The sequence below is a fragment of the Jaculus jaculus genome, chromosome 2, assembly GCF_020740685.1.
Source record: "Jaculus jaculus isolate mJacJac1 chromosome 2, mJacJac1.mat.Y.cur, whole genome shotgun sequence".
NCBI lineage: Eukaryota > Metazoa > Chordata > Mammalia > Rodentia > Dipodidae > Jaculus > Jaculus jaculus.
In genome coordinates, this window is record NC_059103.1 from 57,253,852 (window position 1) to 57,266,095 (window position 12,244).

A 12,244-nucleotide genomic window follows, 5' to 3' on the forward strand; every position below is an offset into this window, starting at 1 on the left:
ATCTTCCAGTTTATGTCATCTCTAGATTATTTATAACATCCAGTACCAGGTTAAGTGAGGCCAGAGAGTAGGCCTGATCTGATGGGTTTATTTTATTTTAGTTTATTTTGGTTTGCTTTTCTGATGTATGGTCTCCCTTCTAGCTCAGGCTGGCCTGGAATTCACTATGTAGTCTCAGGGTGGCCTCGAACTCATGGCAATCCTCCTACCTCTGCTTCCCAAATGCTGGAATTAAAGGCATGCACCACCACACCCTATGAGGGTTTAGTTATTTTTATAAGAACTCATATGCCTTCTCTGCTCTGTGAGGATACTGCAAGAAGGGGCCACTGACAAGCCAGAATATGACTCTCCCCAGCAATCCCAGCTACCAGCAACTTGATCTAGACCTCACCCTCCAATGTGTGAGAGGATGGAGTGCTCTCTGATACCCGGTGTCATTGTATTACAGCCACCAGAGCTCACCAGTACAACTATTGCTTCAGTATCCTGGACCTGCAATCTCGTGGCCCTGTAGTGGCAGAGGCCCCATAGCCCCTTCTGTGGCAATTTAGGGTAACAAGGCTCACCAAGAGTAAAAGTGAGGAATGTCCTTGAGCCTGCCTTTGCAGTCTCCACTTTGCAAGAAGTCCTGATCTCTTTCTAGAGTACCTTACCTAGATCTATTTTTCCTTAAATTCAGCCTGAGTCCCACCCTAGGAAGGAATTCTTCTTTCCTAGAATTAAGATTCCTGGAAGGATTACACCTGAATCTAGTTAGTTAGCTCAGGCCCTGTTCAGAATCTATAAGAGACTCAAATCTGGTTCTTTAGGTGAGCTTTACTTCACTCCTGCCTTCTCCTGGGCAGGAGCTCTCTGTATTCTTTCCTCTTTCATTCTCTGAAGTTCTTTAATTTCTATTTATAATCTAACAAAATGTAAACTTTATGCTCTGGTGTGCAGATTTTAATTCTTTGAATTCATAAGACAAGAATCTGGAGACACCCCAATATTACCACATTGTAGAGGTACATTGGCTGAAAACCACAATTCTTATATCATTTTGTAACATACCTTCCTTGGCCTCTGGCTTTCCCAACTACCCCTTCCTCCAATTTCCACTCCTCCGCAGGAGCACAGACCCAAGGCTTCTTCTAGAGCGGGGGTGCTTCTTCCCTATCCATCTTTAGCACTTACCCCAGCTGGCTGTCCTTTGGCCGTCTCTAGGGACTACCTTGCTCACTTCGAGGAGACGAGAGCTTCTTCATTGGAGCTGCTGGGTCCTGGGCCACCTTGCTGCTTGTAACATCCCTCCTCCTGGTAGACAGTCTCCTTTCTAGAGAGCAGACCTGTCCACCCAGAAGCTGTGCTGTTGAACTTTCTCCACCTGTGTCCCCTGACTGTAGGATTGGCAGCTCAGGAGAGAGAGCTGGACAAAAACGGAGGTTTCCTTAGGAAATTCCTAGAGTCTGGGTTTCCTAGGAAGCCTGTGCAGTCTGAGCTCACACTCGCCACTATGTATTGCACTGCACGCTGTCTTTGTCTGACATCCGTCTATCTCATGCCATATGCCTTGAGGCCAAGGTCTTATATGAATGTGCCCCTTCATGGTGGCTCTGAGCTGGACACTTGAGGTAAGGTCATGCTGACCACCCCTTTGGGCTCTGCTGCGCCCAGCATGGAATTGATGAATGTGCTGTGTGTAGTGCACTCCCAGTTCTGGCTGCTATGACCGAAATGGGGGGAGTTAATTGGGAAGAGTTGAGAAACAATTCCCTACCCCATGTTGTATGGAATACTCCTGCTCCATATATAAAGCTACTCTTTTATCCACAGACTTCTGCCAACACAGGATTATGGCTGGATTTCCTTTTGAACTTTTCTGTTGGCTCTTATCACAGCCTCATTTTTGGAAGAATGAGAATCTCATATTAGCTGCTTTGGTGATCACAGCATCACCTCCAGAGGTCACAGGAGCCATGTGTTCAGGTGACCAATTCCCTGGATGTGTTCTCTGCATGCAGGTGGATGCCTTGGCTTAGCCACCAGCTCTGCTGAAGACTCAACTATGACATTCTGGTGTCCTGACTGTCATGGCTAATCTTGTCTACTTGCCCATCGAGAATCAGCACGGAAACAAGCCACTGGGCATGTCTGTGAAGGAGTCTCTAGATTGGATTAACTGAGGCGGGAAGACCCACTCTAGTTGTGGCAGCACCACCCACGGGCCAGGGTCCTGGGCTGAGTGAAAAGGAGAGAGCTGGCTGGGCTCCAGCATGTACCCCTCTCTGCTTCCTGACCGCGGACATGGTGTGTGGAGCTGTAAACTAAAATAAAGCCTTTCTCCATTCAGTAGCTTCCTGTCAGGTTGTATCAATAGAGAAGCACCTAACATTGGAAGCGAATGTATGGGAATGTATGGGAAGGGTGTATGCCTACAAACTGTACGGACTAAGACTAGGAAAACACATTTCATATGCCAATTACAAGGAGTTAAAAGGATTGGGCCTTTTGTTATTGTTGTTGTCTCAGTAACATATCTTAGAAGGAGCCTTGGTTTGAAATATGTTGAGAATAGAACTGAAGGCCTGATTTTCATTTTAAGAACTACTTTAAGGACTCCGTCAATCCTAAAGATGAAACAAAACATTTCCTATTCCTTCAGATCAGCCCTGCCTTCATTTAGACATGACTTGACTTTGGAAGTAGTAACAGGAGGAACCCTTTTCTCTATCGCACACCACTTACGTACACATAGGATGCCTGTTGCCCTAGGGCTCACTATGATTGAACTGGAGAGGACTGCACTGCATATGGGCTGGGTGCTTACAGCGAGAGTGGACTCTGCATGCCGGAATGCTGGGAATGTGGCTTGGTGTGACCACAGCCCAGAACTCATGGATATGTGTGTCTGCTTCATTAATTCTTTGTAATTTGGCACTTGCTGGAAAGTCACTGGCTAGTTGTCACCATCTTGGGGAGAGATAAATACAAGGTGGCTCCTGTTTCCATCTAGTCTTCGGTTCCAGAGTTGGCTTTGTTCCAGCACATAGGGTGCAGCAACAGTGACCCTTTCCTTGGGCAGGTAACGGAGCCCTGGATTCTGGAGACAGCTCGCTATGACGCGGTGGACTCAACAGTACTGAACAACACTAAACACAGCTAAGACACCACACAAGCATAAGATCAAGCCAAAGGTAGGTTAAATGTGCTCAGGACTGAGCCATCCCTGACATCTGCCCTCTGCCCTCTGCTATTCTTTCCTACAGGCATGCTCACAACGTTGAAGCGGGCCCAGGTCTTGGGCCACATGTCCAGGAAAGACCTATGAGATTGCATATTAGTGCCCATTTGGTATTTGGCAGCCACACACTTTGGTCTCCTTTTCCTCCTCAGAGGCCTTGGCACTCTGTTTACACCCTTAAGTGAAATGAAGTCTCAGCATTGCTCTGCCAGTGATCTGCCCAGTACTTGATGGGAAGTATGTCTGAAATGACTGGTATGCCTCTTTCCCTCCCTGACCCCAGCAGGAGTCCCTGAATGGAGCTCCAAGGCCTTCCCCGGTCCCTGCAGCAGCCCAGGATGGGGAGCTGGCATTGAGGTGGGGTCCTGTCACTCATGTCTCTGACTTCTGTGGCCTCCAGAGATTTGGAATCCAGAAAGAAAGCATCTGCATTTCCTTGGAGGGAGGGTGACTAGCCTCACAGAGGCCAGGCTATGGAGCTCTAGCCAATTTACATCAAATTTCTAGAAAAGAGCACCAGGAATAACAAGTGGTGTGATCATTCCATGTATGCTCTCTTAGAACTGTCTGCACACCAACAAAAGCTCCACTTGGTCAAAGGCCCTTTGGGGGAAGATCAGAAGAGGTGGTGGGTGACACACGGGGCTAGGCTAGGCAGGCTGCTCCCTGACTTCCATGGTTCCTGAGGTGTGGTACTCTTCCCTTCCCCAGGAGCCTCAGGGTGGAATCTGCTCACAGCGTCCACTCTCCAGGCTCTGGGAAGCCAAGCGAAACGCAGCTTTGGAGACCAGAGTACCCAACCCTTCTTTGTGTTTGCTCCTAAAAATCATATGGATAAACCTGAGAGGGAAGTTGAGGAAGGGGGTATTTCTGTGGAGTGCTCTGCCCCTTCAGAGGCCTCCTCCCATCTTAGACACTGAGCAACCCAGAATATTTAGCTCCCATCAGCCAATGCAGCTTGATTTATCTGTGCCAGGCGAGAAAGCACAACTGGTCTTACTCACATGCTATGCAATGTTTTTCATTGTCATTAGTAGTAGAAGATATGGGAGAAAGAACTATGTGGAGGGGGTTTTGACGTCACCGGTCCAGATTAAAAGCTGCACTGCTGCTTGGAGCATGGATTTGTGGTATTGTCAGCACGAGAGCAGGTGGGCGTGCGTGCAGGCACTGCAGAGGGAAGTATACTTGGCTTTCTCGCTGCATTTGAGCCCAGAAGGTGGCAGGGGTGCCCAGTGGGAAAGACTGGCACTGGAAAGGGGAGGTACCTCCCGGCAGACAGGACCGCTAGAGATCAAGGGATGAAGGGACCTGGGTTGCAGCCCAGGGGTAGGTGCCTTTTCTCTATGAGGGTAACTTCTATAATAAAGACAAGAGTACCAGCCTGGGAAGGCAGTTGAGAGATTAGATCAGGGAAAGGCACTCCCCCCCCCCCAAAAGTATTTGTACTGTTTGAATTTTCTACCTGAACAGGAATTTCTTTGATAGCTAAATATACTTCAAAATGTTCAGGCTGTGGGTGACATATTCCTGAAGCTGTCATTAATCCTTTGGCCTTCATGTCAATGCCTGCTCATTGTTTGACATGTTTAGGTGATACAGCAGCAGCAAGCGGACCCTTGGGACACCATCTCTGTGCACAGGTGCCTGGGATTCCCCAGCTCCTGTGCCCTGTGGGCTCCCATGCTCAAAAACCACGCACCACGTTTAATGCGTGCTCGGCTGGCCTTTGGTGAGACCTGTCGCCATTCAGACTTGTCACTTCTACAAGGAGCCTACCTAGGGGTACATCACAAAACAGGTATCTTCCAAGACAACGTAATCGTACATTTTGTTTCAAATTAAGCAAATGAAAGTTAGTAAGACTGACTGAGTCTCTTGGGAGTTTTCTCATTATCTGTCAGAGATCTCACAGGAGGCTACGTGACAAGCACCATCCTCTTTTCCCACTGGGGGGCTGCCTGCCAATTTCAGCCAAGGAATGTCTCCGTCTACAAATATCTATGTGTCCGTGTGGGTGCTCTTGTGGATTCTTACTGTGTTAAAATAGGTTTCTTTCCATGGACCCTGATATAAAAAGCCCACTCCTGGAAAATCCCATTGTCTTAGTGCACAGATGTGGTTGAAGGGGTGTGTGTCAAGTACATCTGAAATTCTGTTCATCTTTCCCCAAACTTTCATGTAGTGATGCTTCAGTCTTGTTCGAGATCAAATGGTGACATAGTAGATGAAACCCCTCCCACCAGAGCCAGGCGTGCCCCCAGACGCAGAGGGACTCACCTGCGGTGTGTGAGGAAGCTGCCACTGACATGTCCTGACCCGTCGCAGCCCGGTGTGGGGCAGGACATGCCTTCCGTCTTGACCGACTTCCAGGAGAACTGGGAGCCGTTGAGGTACCCGTCCTTCTGCCTCTTGGCTGCCAAGGGGCACCCCGAGGCGCTGCGGTGGGACGCATACTTCCCGGTGATGTGGCCCTGACCATCACAGCCAGGGACCGGACACCTGGACAACAGGTAGGGGAAAAGCTTCACTGACTTTCTGTCAGGGGCTGGGTGACCTCTACAACACGGTCAAACAGCCCTAGGTGAAGGAGAAAGGCATAGCAAAGCTAACACAGAGGAAAAGAAGATGGAGAGCCAGGTATGATGGCCCAAGCCTGCAATCCCAGTACTTAGGCAGTGGAGGATCATAAGTTTAGTACCAGCACAGTCTTATGCATAAGACTGTAAAACAAAACAAAACAAACAAATAAACAACAACAACAACACAAAACCTGAACAACCAAACACAAACACAATAAAGAAGAAAACCAAGTCTTCAGAAGACGCCACCTAGTGGAGCTGTGCAATATTGCACTCTGCGAACCTGCAGTTCCTGGACTGCTTTGAGGGGGCTGTTGGGCCCACATGTGACCAGAAGCACTAGGGTAGATGGCTGATTCTGGTACTCTTGGAGGCACAAAGTCCCCTAGCTGATGGGTGAGGCACACTTCAGAAGCTGCATCTGAGGCTCCTGAGCAGAGCTGGTGAGGGAGCCATGGGGACCTGCTGGAGTTGTAGCTTCCCAACCAGGCTTGTTCAGTCCACTGCTCACCCCTGCATGGTTGAGGCCCAGACTCAGACAAGAGGCTGGGGTGCCTCAAAGAAGGCAGACTTCTAACGTTGAAGCCTCTGTTTTGCCAGGCCGGTGGATTACGCCTGCATTTCCTTTTTATTTTATTTTTTTGAGACAGGGTCTCATATATCCCAGCTGGCTTCAAACTTCCTATGTAGGTGAGGGTGACCTTGAACTTCTGACCCTCCTGTATGCATTTCCATAGTGCTAGGATTATAGAGGTGAACCACTACACCAGGGCTTTGTGCATGCTAAGCAAGTACTCTACCCATTGAGCTATAAATGTAGCCTTGAGTTCCTTTTTTAAATATATTAAAATATTTTTATTTATTTGCAAGGAGCAAGAAAGAGAAAATGAATGGTATGCAGAGCCTCCTGCTGCTGCAATGAGCTCCAGATACATGCACCACTTTGTGCATCTCGCTTTATGTGGGTACTGGGAAACTGAACTGGGGCCAGTAGGTTTTGCAAGCTCCCGAGTTTCTTTTTAAACTGCACAGTCTACATCCCACTGAACCCATGTTTTCTATTTATTAAAATAAATTTTACTTGGTCTTAATAACTTATGTTTTCATTAATATTAATTCAATTTATCTCTGAGATACTGACATTCAACTTTGGGCAGATCCATTAGGTTTGTCTTGTGACCCAGGCACAGCAGGTTTTGGCCAGGGAGCGGTGGCTGCAGGGAGGCTTAATTCATTAACTCTCCCAAGCCCACTCCGGAAAGGTAGGGAGTGAGCCTGTGTTTTTTTAGTTAATAGCCGAATGCCAGCAAAGCATTGCCTTTTGGTATTATGTTTAAGACCCTCACAATCTTTTATAAATCTGAAGTCCCCAGTATATTCTGCTGGGGAGAGGGAGTTGCTTGTGACTTGGGCCACTGGAAACATCAGTGAGTGACACTGGCATGCTGTTGGCTGTCCATGTAACTTCTCAGCCAGTTAGCAGATGCTCTTTGGTCTGGGTTTATCTGGCCGAGTCACTTAGTGAGATCTTGGCAGGTGCTCGCTAAGACCCCCTGGATGTTCACTGGCTTCCCTGAGGGTGTGGGCCCCTGATGGCCTCTGTACCTGATGGGTTCCTGGTCTTCTTTGTCTTCCTTGCTCTGTGCTATCCGGATGCCACTCTTCTTTGCTCTCGGGCACCCTGAAAGGCTAAAGAAGAAAGAAAGCTCAGAAATGCTGCATGCTGAAACTCGGCGTAATGTTGTAATCAGTGACCTGTGTCTCTTCCCAGCCTGGACTTCTGGGGTGAAATCCAGGAGGGGGGTAATTTTGAGCACAAGTTGTGTCTTTTCAATGCCTTTACATGCATGCTGTCAATCCCTCTCAAGGGGGCCAGAGAAATTGGGATGGCCTGGGATGCTGCAGACGGGAGGAACCTGGTCAGCCTGGGAAACTGGAGCCAGACAAGATTCTAGTGGGGAGGGGAGAGAATCACGCAGAAGGGGAGACACACAGTCAGATGGGCCTGGCTCCAAGTCAAGCTGGCCGAGCACCACGGCTGCCCTCCAGGCCCTGCAGCCTAGGCTTGTGCAGGGATCTTTTCCTTCACTCTAGTGCATCCTTCTGCTGAAGACTGCAGAGGGAACACTGAGTTTATTTGAGCTGATATGAACACACTTATTTGGTTTCTGGGCTTTGAATACAAGATTTTATTGTGGAAGCTTCATGTGCTGCCTCTCTCTTGAGTTTCCCTGCCTCTGTGGGCCTTGTACTATGGAACAGGTAGCACAGGCTCTGACCCTCTTGGGACTTGTGTGGCTGCTTGGCACTGGGTTTCTCTGAGTTCAGACCTCTGCCTCCCCTGGCCCTGTGTCCTCTGATGGCTTCCTGCCCAGGCTCCCTACCTACCTACCCTTCAGCCTTACGCTTCCCTTGTCTACTGTCCTCTCTGTGTGCTGGGCGGGCACAGGGAGGTTATTCAGAGCCACTTGGCAAGTCCTTCCTTCTTCCTTCTCCACTTGCTCTGCTCACTGTTCCTCTAATAGCTTCATCCCAGAGCATTTAGGACACCCTGTATTCATGTGTCCCAAGCCCCTAGCCGTAGGCCTTGGTACAGAGCAGGTCACAGTTAAGTACAAGTTAATTGCATCAGCATGAACAGAGGAAGAACACACACAGGGGCATCATTTTCTCCCAGGTCCCCAGGCGGTTAGGGTGACTGGTCCTCAAAACGAATGCCTTGGGCCTGCCCTTGCAGTCTGCACTTTGCTAGAGATCAGCAAAGAATCTGGCTTCTCCTTATCTCTTACCTAATCTGCTTTTCTATAAACAACCCAAGTCCCTCTCTGGGTGGGCGTTCTTCTTTCCTAAAATTAAGGTTTAAATTGGATCCTGGAATTTTGATTGGTTAAGCCCAGCCCTAAATTTGGCTGCACAATCTACATCCCAGACCAATCAGCCCTCTCTCAGGCTCACGTGAGCCTGAAGGGAAAGCCCACCATAATACGGTTATAGACAGATCCTTACCAGGTGGGCAAGCACTTTTTTGTTGCCTGTTCACCTCTCCTGAACTCCCAGGTTTCTGGTCTGGTACCCTCTGGGAGTCCTTGACCCATACTCCCACAAGGCTCTCTACTCCCTCCTGCCCCCCACATGGCAAGAGCTCTTGATATTTTCTTCTTTTTCCTCTCTAAGTTTCTTTTCACGTTTTAGGCCTGTGCTCACTTCCCACATGGGCCTTCAGACCACATGAGACCACATGGGTGTATGCATTTCCCCTTCCTCGGTTCACAGACCATCTCTCTTCCTCAGATATTCTTGAATAAAAATGTAGTGGCTCATAAATTATCCTTCTCAGTCTTGGCATTTGGTTAAAAATGACACAAACTCAGGGTTTGGAGTTTAAGGACTCCTCCTGAACTCCACAAACACTGATCCATGTTCACCAACACAGCACAACTTGGGTTTTCTGCTTGTCAGCACCCAGCAGCCCACAAAAGCCCTGGTCATGAGGCTTGAGGCTTTGTTCTCACAGGTAGCACTTAACTGTTTGCCTGGCAGCTTTTTTTTTTTTTTTTTTTTTTTTAAATGAGCATGAGAGCAAGAGAGACAGAGAATTCCCACACTGGGGCCTTAGCCACTGCAAATGGACTCTAGATGCATGTACCACCTTGTGGGCATGTGCCCCATGCACCCGTGTCGCCTTGTGCATCTAGCTTACATGGGTCCTGGGGAGTCAAACATGGGTCCTTAGGCTTTGTAGGCAAGCGCCTTAACCACTAAGCCATTACTTCAGCTTCTGCCTAGAACTTTTATATGGCTCATTTCCTGTTACTTTCCCTGCCTGGTACACAGCCCTCACTCCGGATCATCCCAGTGACCTTCCAAGAGGAACCATTGTCAACTAGTCAGGATTTAGCTTCATCTTGCAACCAGCTCTCCAGGCATTTCTGTGAGGGGTTTTCTGGATTAGGCTAATTAAGATGGAAAGACCCTGGGGTCTAGGACTGCATGAAGAGGAGAAGGCTCGTAGAGCACTGAGCTTTCATCTCTCTCTTTTCTCACTGCGGACTGAATGTGACCAGCTGCTTGATGATCCTGCTGCCATGCCTTCCTCTCAACGATGGGCTCTGTAAGATCAAACAATGCATTCTTTCCTTTAAAAAATTATCAAGACTTCTCCCTTCCTGGAAACAGGAGGACACCGTTACCCCTACCTAGGCCCAGAGCCCTAGGAGTGTGGAGGAAAGCTTATTCAGTGACTCAACGAACAGGGACACGAAACCCACTCCTCTATAGACCCCAGACAGAGATTCTCTACAGTGACTACATTTCAGGTTGCTGGTATGGGTATGCTCAGCCACGCCTCTGAACATGAGGAGGAGGTAAGGTGTTTGGTACAGGAAAGAAGGCGCAGGGCTTCCATCAGTGTCTGTGGTTCTTCTTTAGGGTCCATGGCTTCAGCTAGCAAGACGCCAGCCACGGTTGACTTCAGCTTGGAGTGATGAAGAAAGGCTTTTGTAGGTGCCCTGGCCCGTGAGAGAGCAGCTTTTGCTTTTGGGGGCTGCTTGGTGACTCCATGCACAACTCCTCACAGGAGCATTCCTACCAGCATTGGGCCTATCTTCCCACTTTAAGCACCTGTATTTCTGCGCTAGGGATCCTTCAGATATAACAGACTGCCTCTAAGCTGGTGTTTAGTCCTGTGTTGCTGATCTGGGTGTATCGTAATGTGTATAAGCAAATTCACTAGGTGGCATTTGTACCTCAGATGATGAGATAGCCACTCCCATTTGTCTAGCATGTTCTTTCCTTCCTCACACCATCAGGCTTGGCAGCCTTGAGCTTCCTCAGTGGACCAGGTACACCGTACCGTACGTAGGCTTGGAGGCGATAACCATGTAAGTGTGTATGTGCATTTGAACAGGGCAGCACTGTTCCCGGCTTAGCGGCCAGAAGGTACACCTCATCCCAAGAATAGCCTCTCCCTGTCGATATCCCCTCCTCCTGTACCCACATGAGCCTTTGGTTCTATATGAGACCTTTACGTTCTCCATAGATGAGCTAGGCTTTGACGTTAGAATCCCAATATCATTTTTCTTGGCCCCTGACACAGTATGTACTATGAAAGTACCAACAGAACTTACTAGATGTTTGGAATTCTGAGCTGAAACTTGGGATTATGCTCTAATGGAGTAACATTTTCCTAAGCACAAATTGTTTCCCCATAATTCACTATCATTGACATAGGGGTTCTTTATATATCTAAGTTTTTCCTTGAACTTTTGTGTGCTTGAAATATGTAAACATTATAGGAAGCCACTGCTTTGTAGTAGGTTCCTGTGGTATGTGAGACTAAAGCCCAGGAGTTTCACCTACACTAAACTTCATGTCACCATGCTGAGCCCAGGCTATTGTCTGATGTGTCAGTTACTTTCTCATTGCTGGGATAAAATACCTGACCAGATGCAGCTTAGGGAAAGAAAGGCTCGTTTTTTGCTTACAGTTTCAAGGTTAGGAACAGGTGGGTGGTGCCACAGCTACACATGAACAGGGAAGAAGCAGAGAGGGAGGAGAGAGAGAAGGAAAGCACTTCAAGGCCCACCACCAAGTGACACACTTCTAAAAAGGCTCTACCTCTGAAATGTTTCCAAACAGCATCCCCATCTGGGATTAAAGTATCCAAACACGTGAATCTATGGGGAGCATTTTACATTCAGACCGCCACACCTGACCTTCTCAGAAACCAGGGTTCCTGATATGTCAGCCAACTTTCTCAAGCAGGCTGGTATGTCAGTGGACATTCTGCCTTAGTCCATACACAAAGAAGGGACCCGCAGTCACTGGATTGATGTTGACCCATCAGCTATTTTTCTACTGTCCTGTCTCATTAGGAAAGCAACTCTGAAATGACTAGTCTACTTTTTTGTTTTGCTTTGTAGTTTCTGCTTTCCTCACCCTCCCTCTGTTCTATCCATTCTAACAGTTGCTTCTTCATGGAGTGAAGTGTTACCACAAAACTGAAAATAAAGTCAACCCCAACTATAACCTAAATAGTTGTAGTGTTATCCTTTGATAGCTATAAATGCTGGTGGAACACTTGCTTTCTTGGGTGCAGGTTCAGGCTGGAGTGGGACCTGAGGCAGCTCCAGGTTGGAAGAGGGTGATTGGAGGCCTAGCACCTGGGAGCTGGCTGTCTGGATAAGGAAGGGGCCGTCAGAAGGTGGGCCTTCCAATGTCCAGGCCAGAAACGCTGCTACACCCAACTCAGAACTTGTGGGCAAGGGAAGGCCTTCGCTGGACCTGTGGCATGGCAGCACATCCTTCCAGTGGGCCCATGTTGGCAGTTTTCACAGCTGCTTAGTGAAGAAGTACATCTTCTGATTTTGTGACCCTTGAACGAAGCCTTTTCCTTTGGTCTTCTGGGTGCCAGCAAGCTTGCTATGTTCGTTTCCATCCT

At 48.3% G+C, this 12,244-nt stretch overlaps 1 protein-coding gene across 15 annotated transcripts in view; it reads right to left on the reverse strand.

The window, feature by feature from the left end:
* The window catches only part of Myt1l (myelin transcription factor 1 like), a 456,412-nt gene that overhangs the window by 28,000 nt on the left and 416,168 nt on the right, over nucleotides 1–12,244 (reverse strand). For all 15 annotated transcript variants that reach the window (XM_045143668.1, XM_045143670.1, XM_045143672.1 and 12 more), the window contains 2 exons: nucleotides 7,411–7,494; nucleotides 5,504–5,725 (listed from right to left, as the gene is read on the reverse strand). In XM_045143668.1, coding sequence (XP_044999603.1) covers nucleotides 5,504–5,725; nucleotides 7,411–7,494 — 306 coding nt within the window. The remainder of the gene's footprint in view (nucleotides 1–5,503; nucleotides 5,726–7,410; nucleotides 7,495–12,244) is intronic.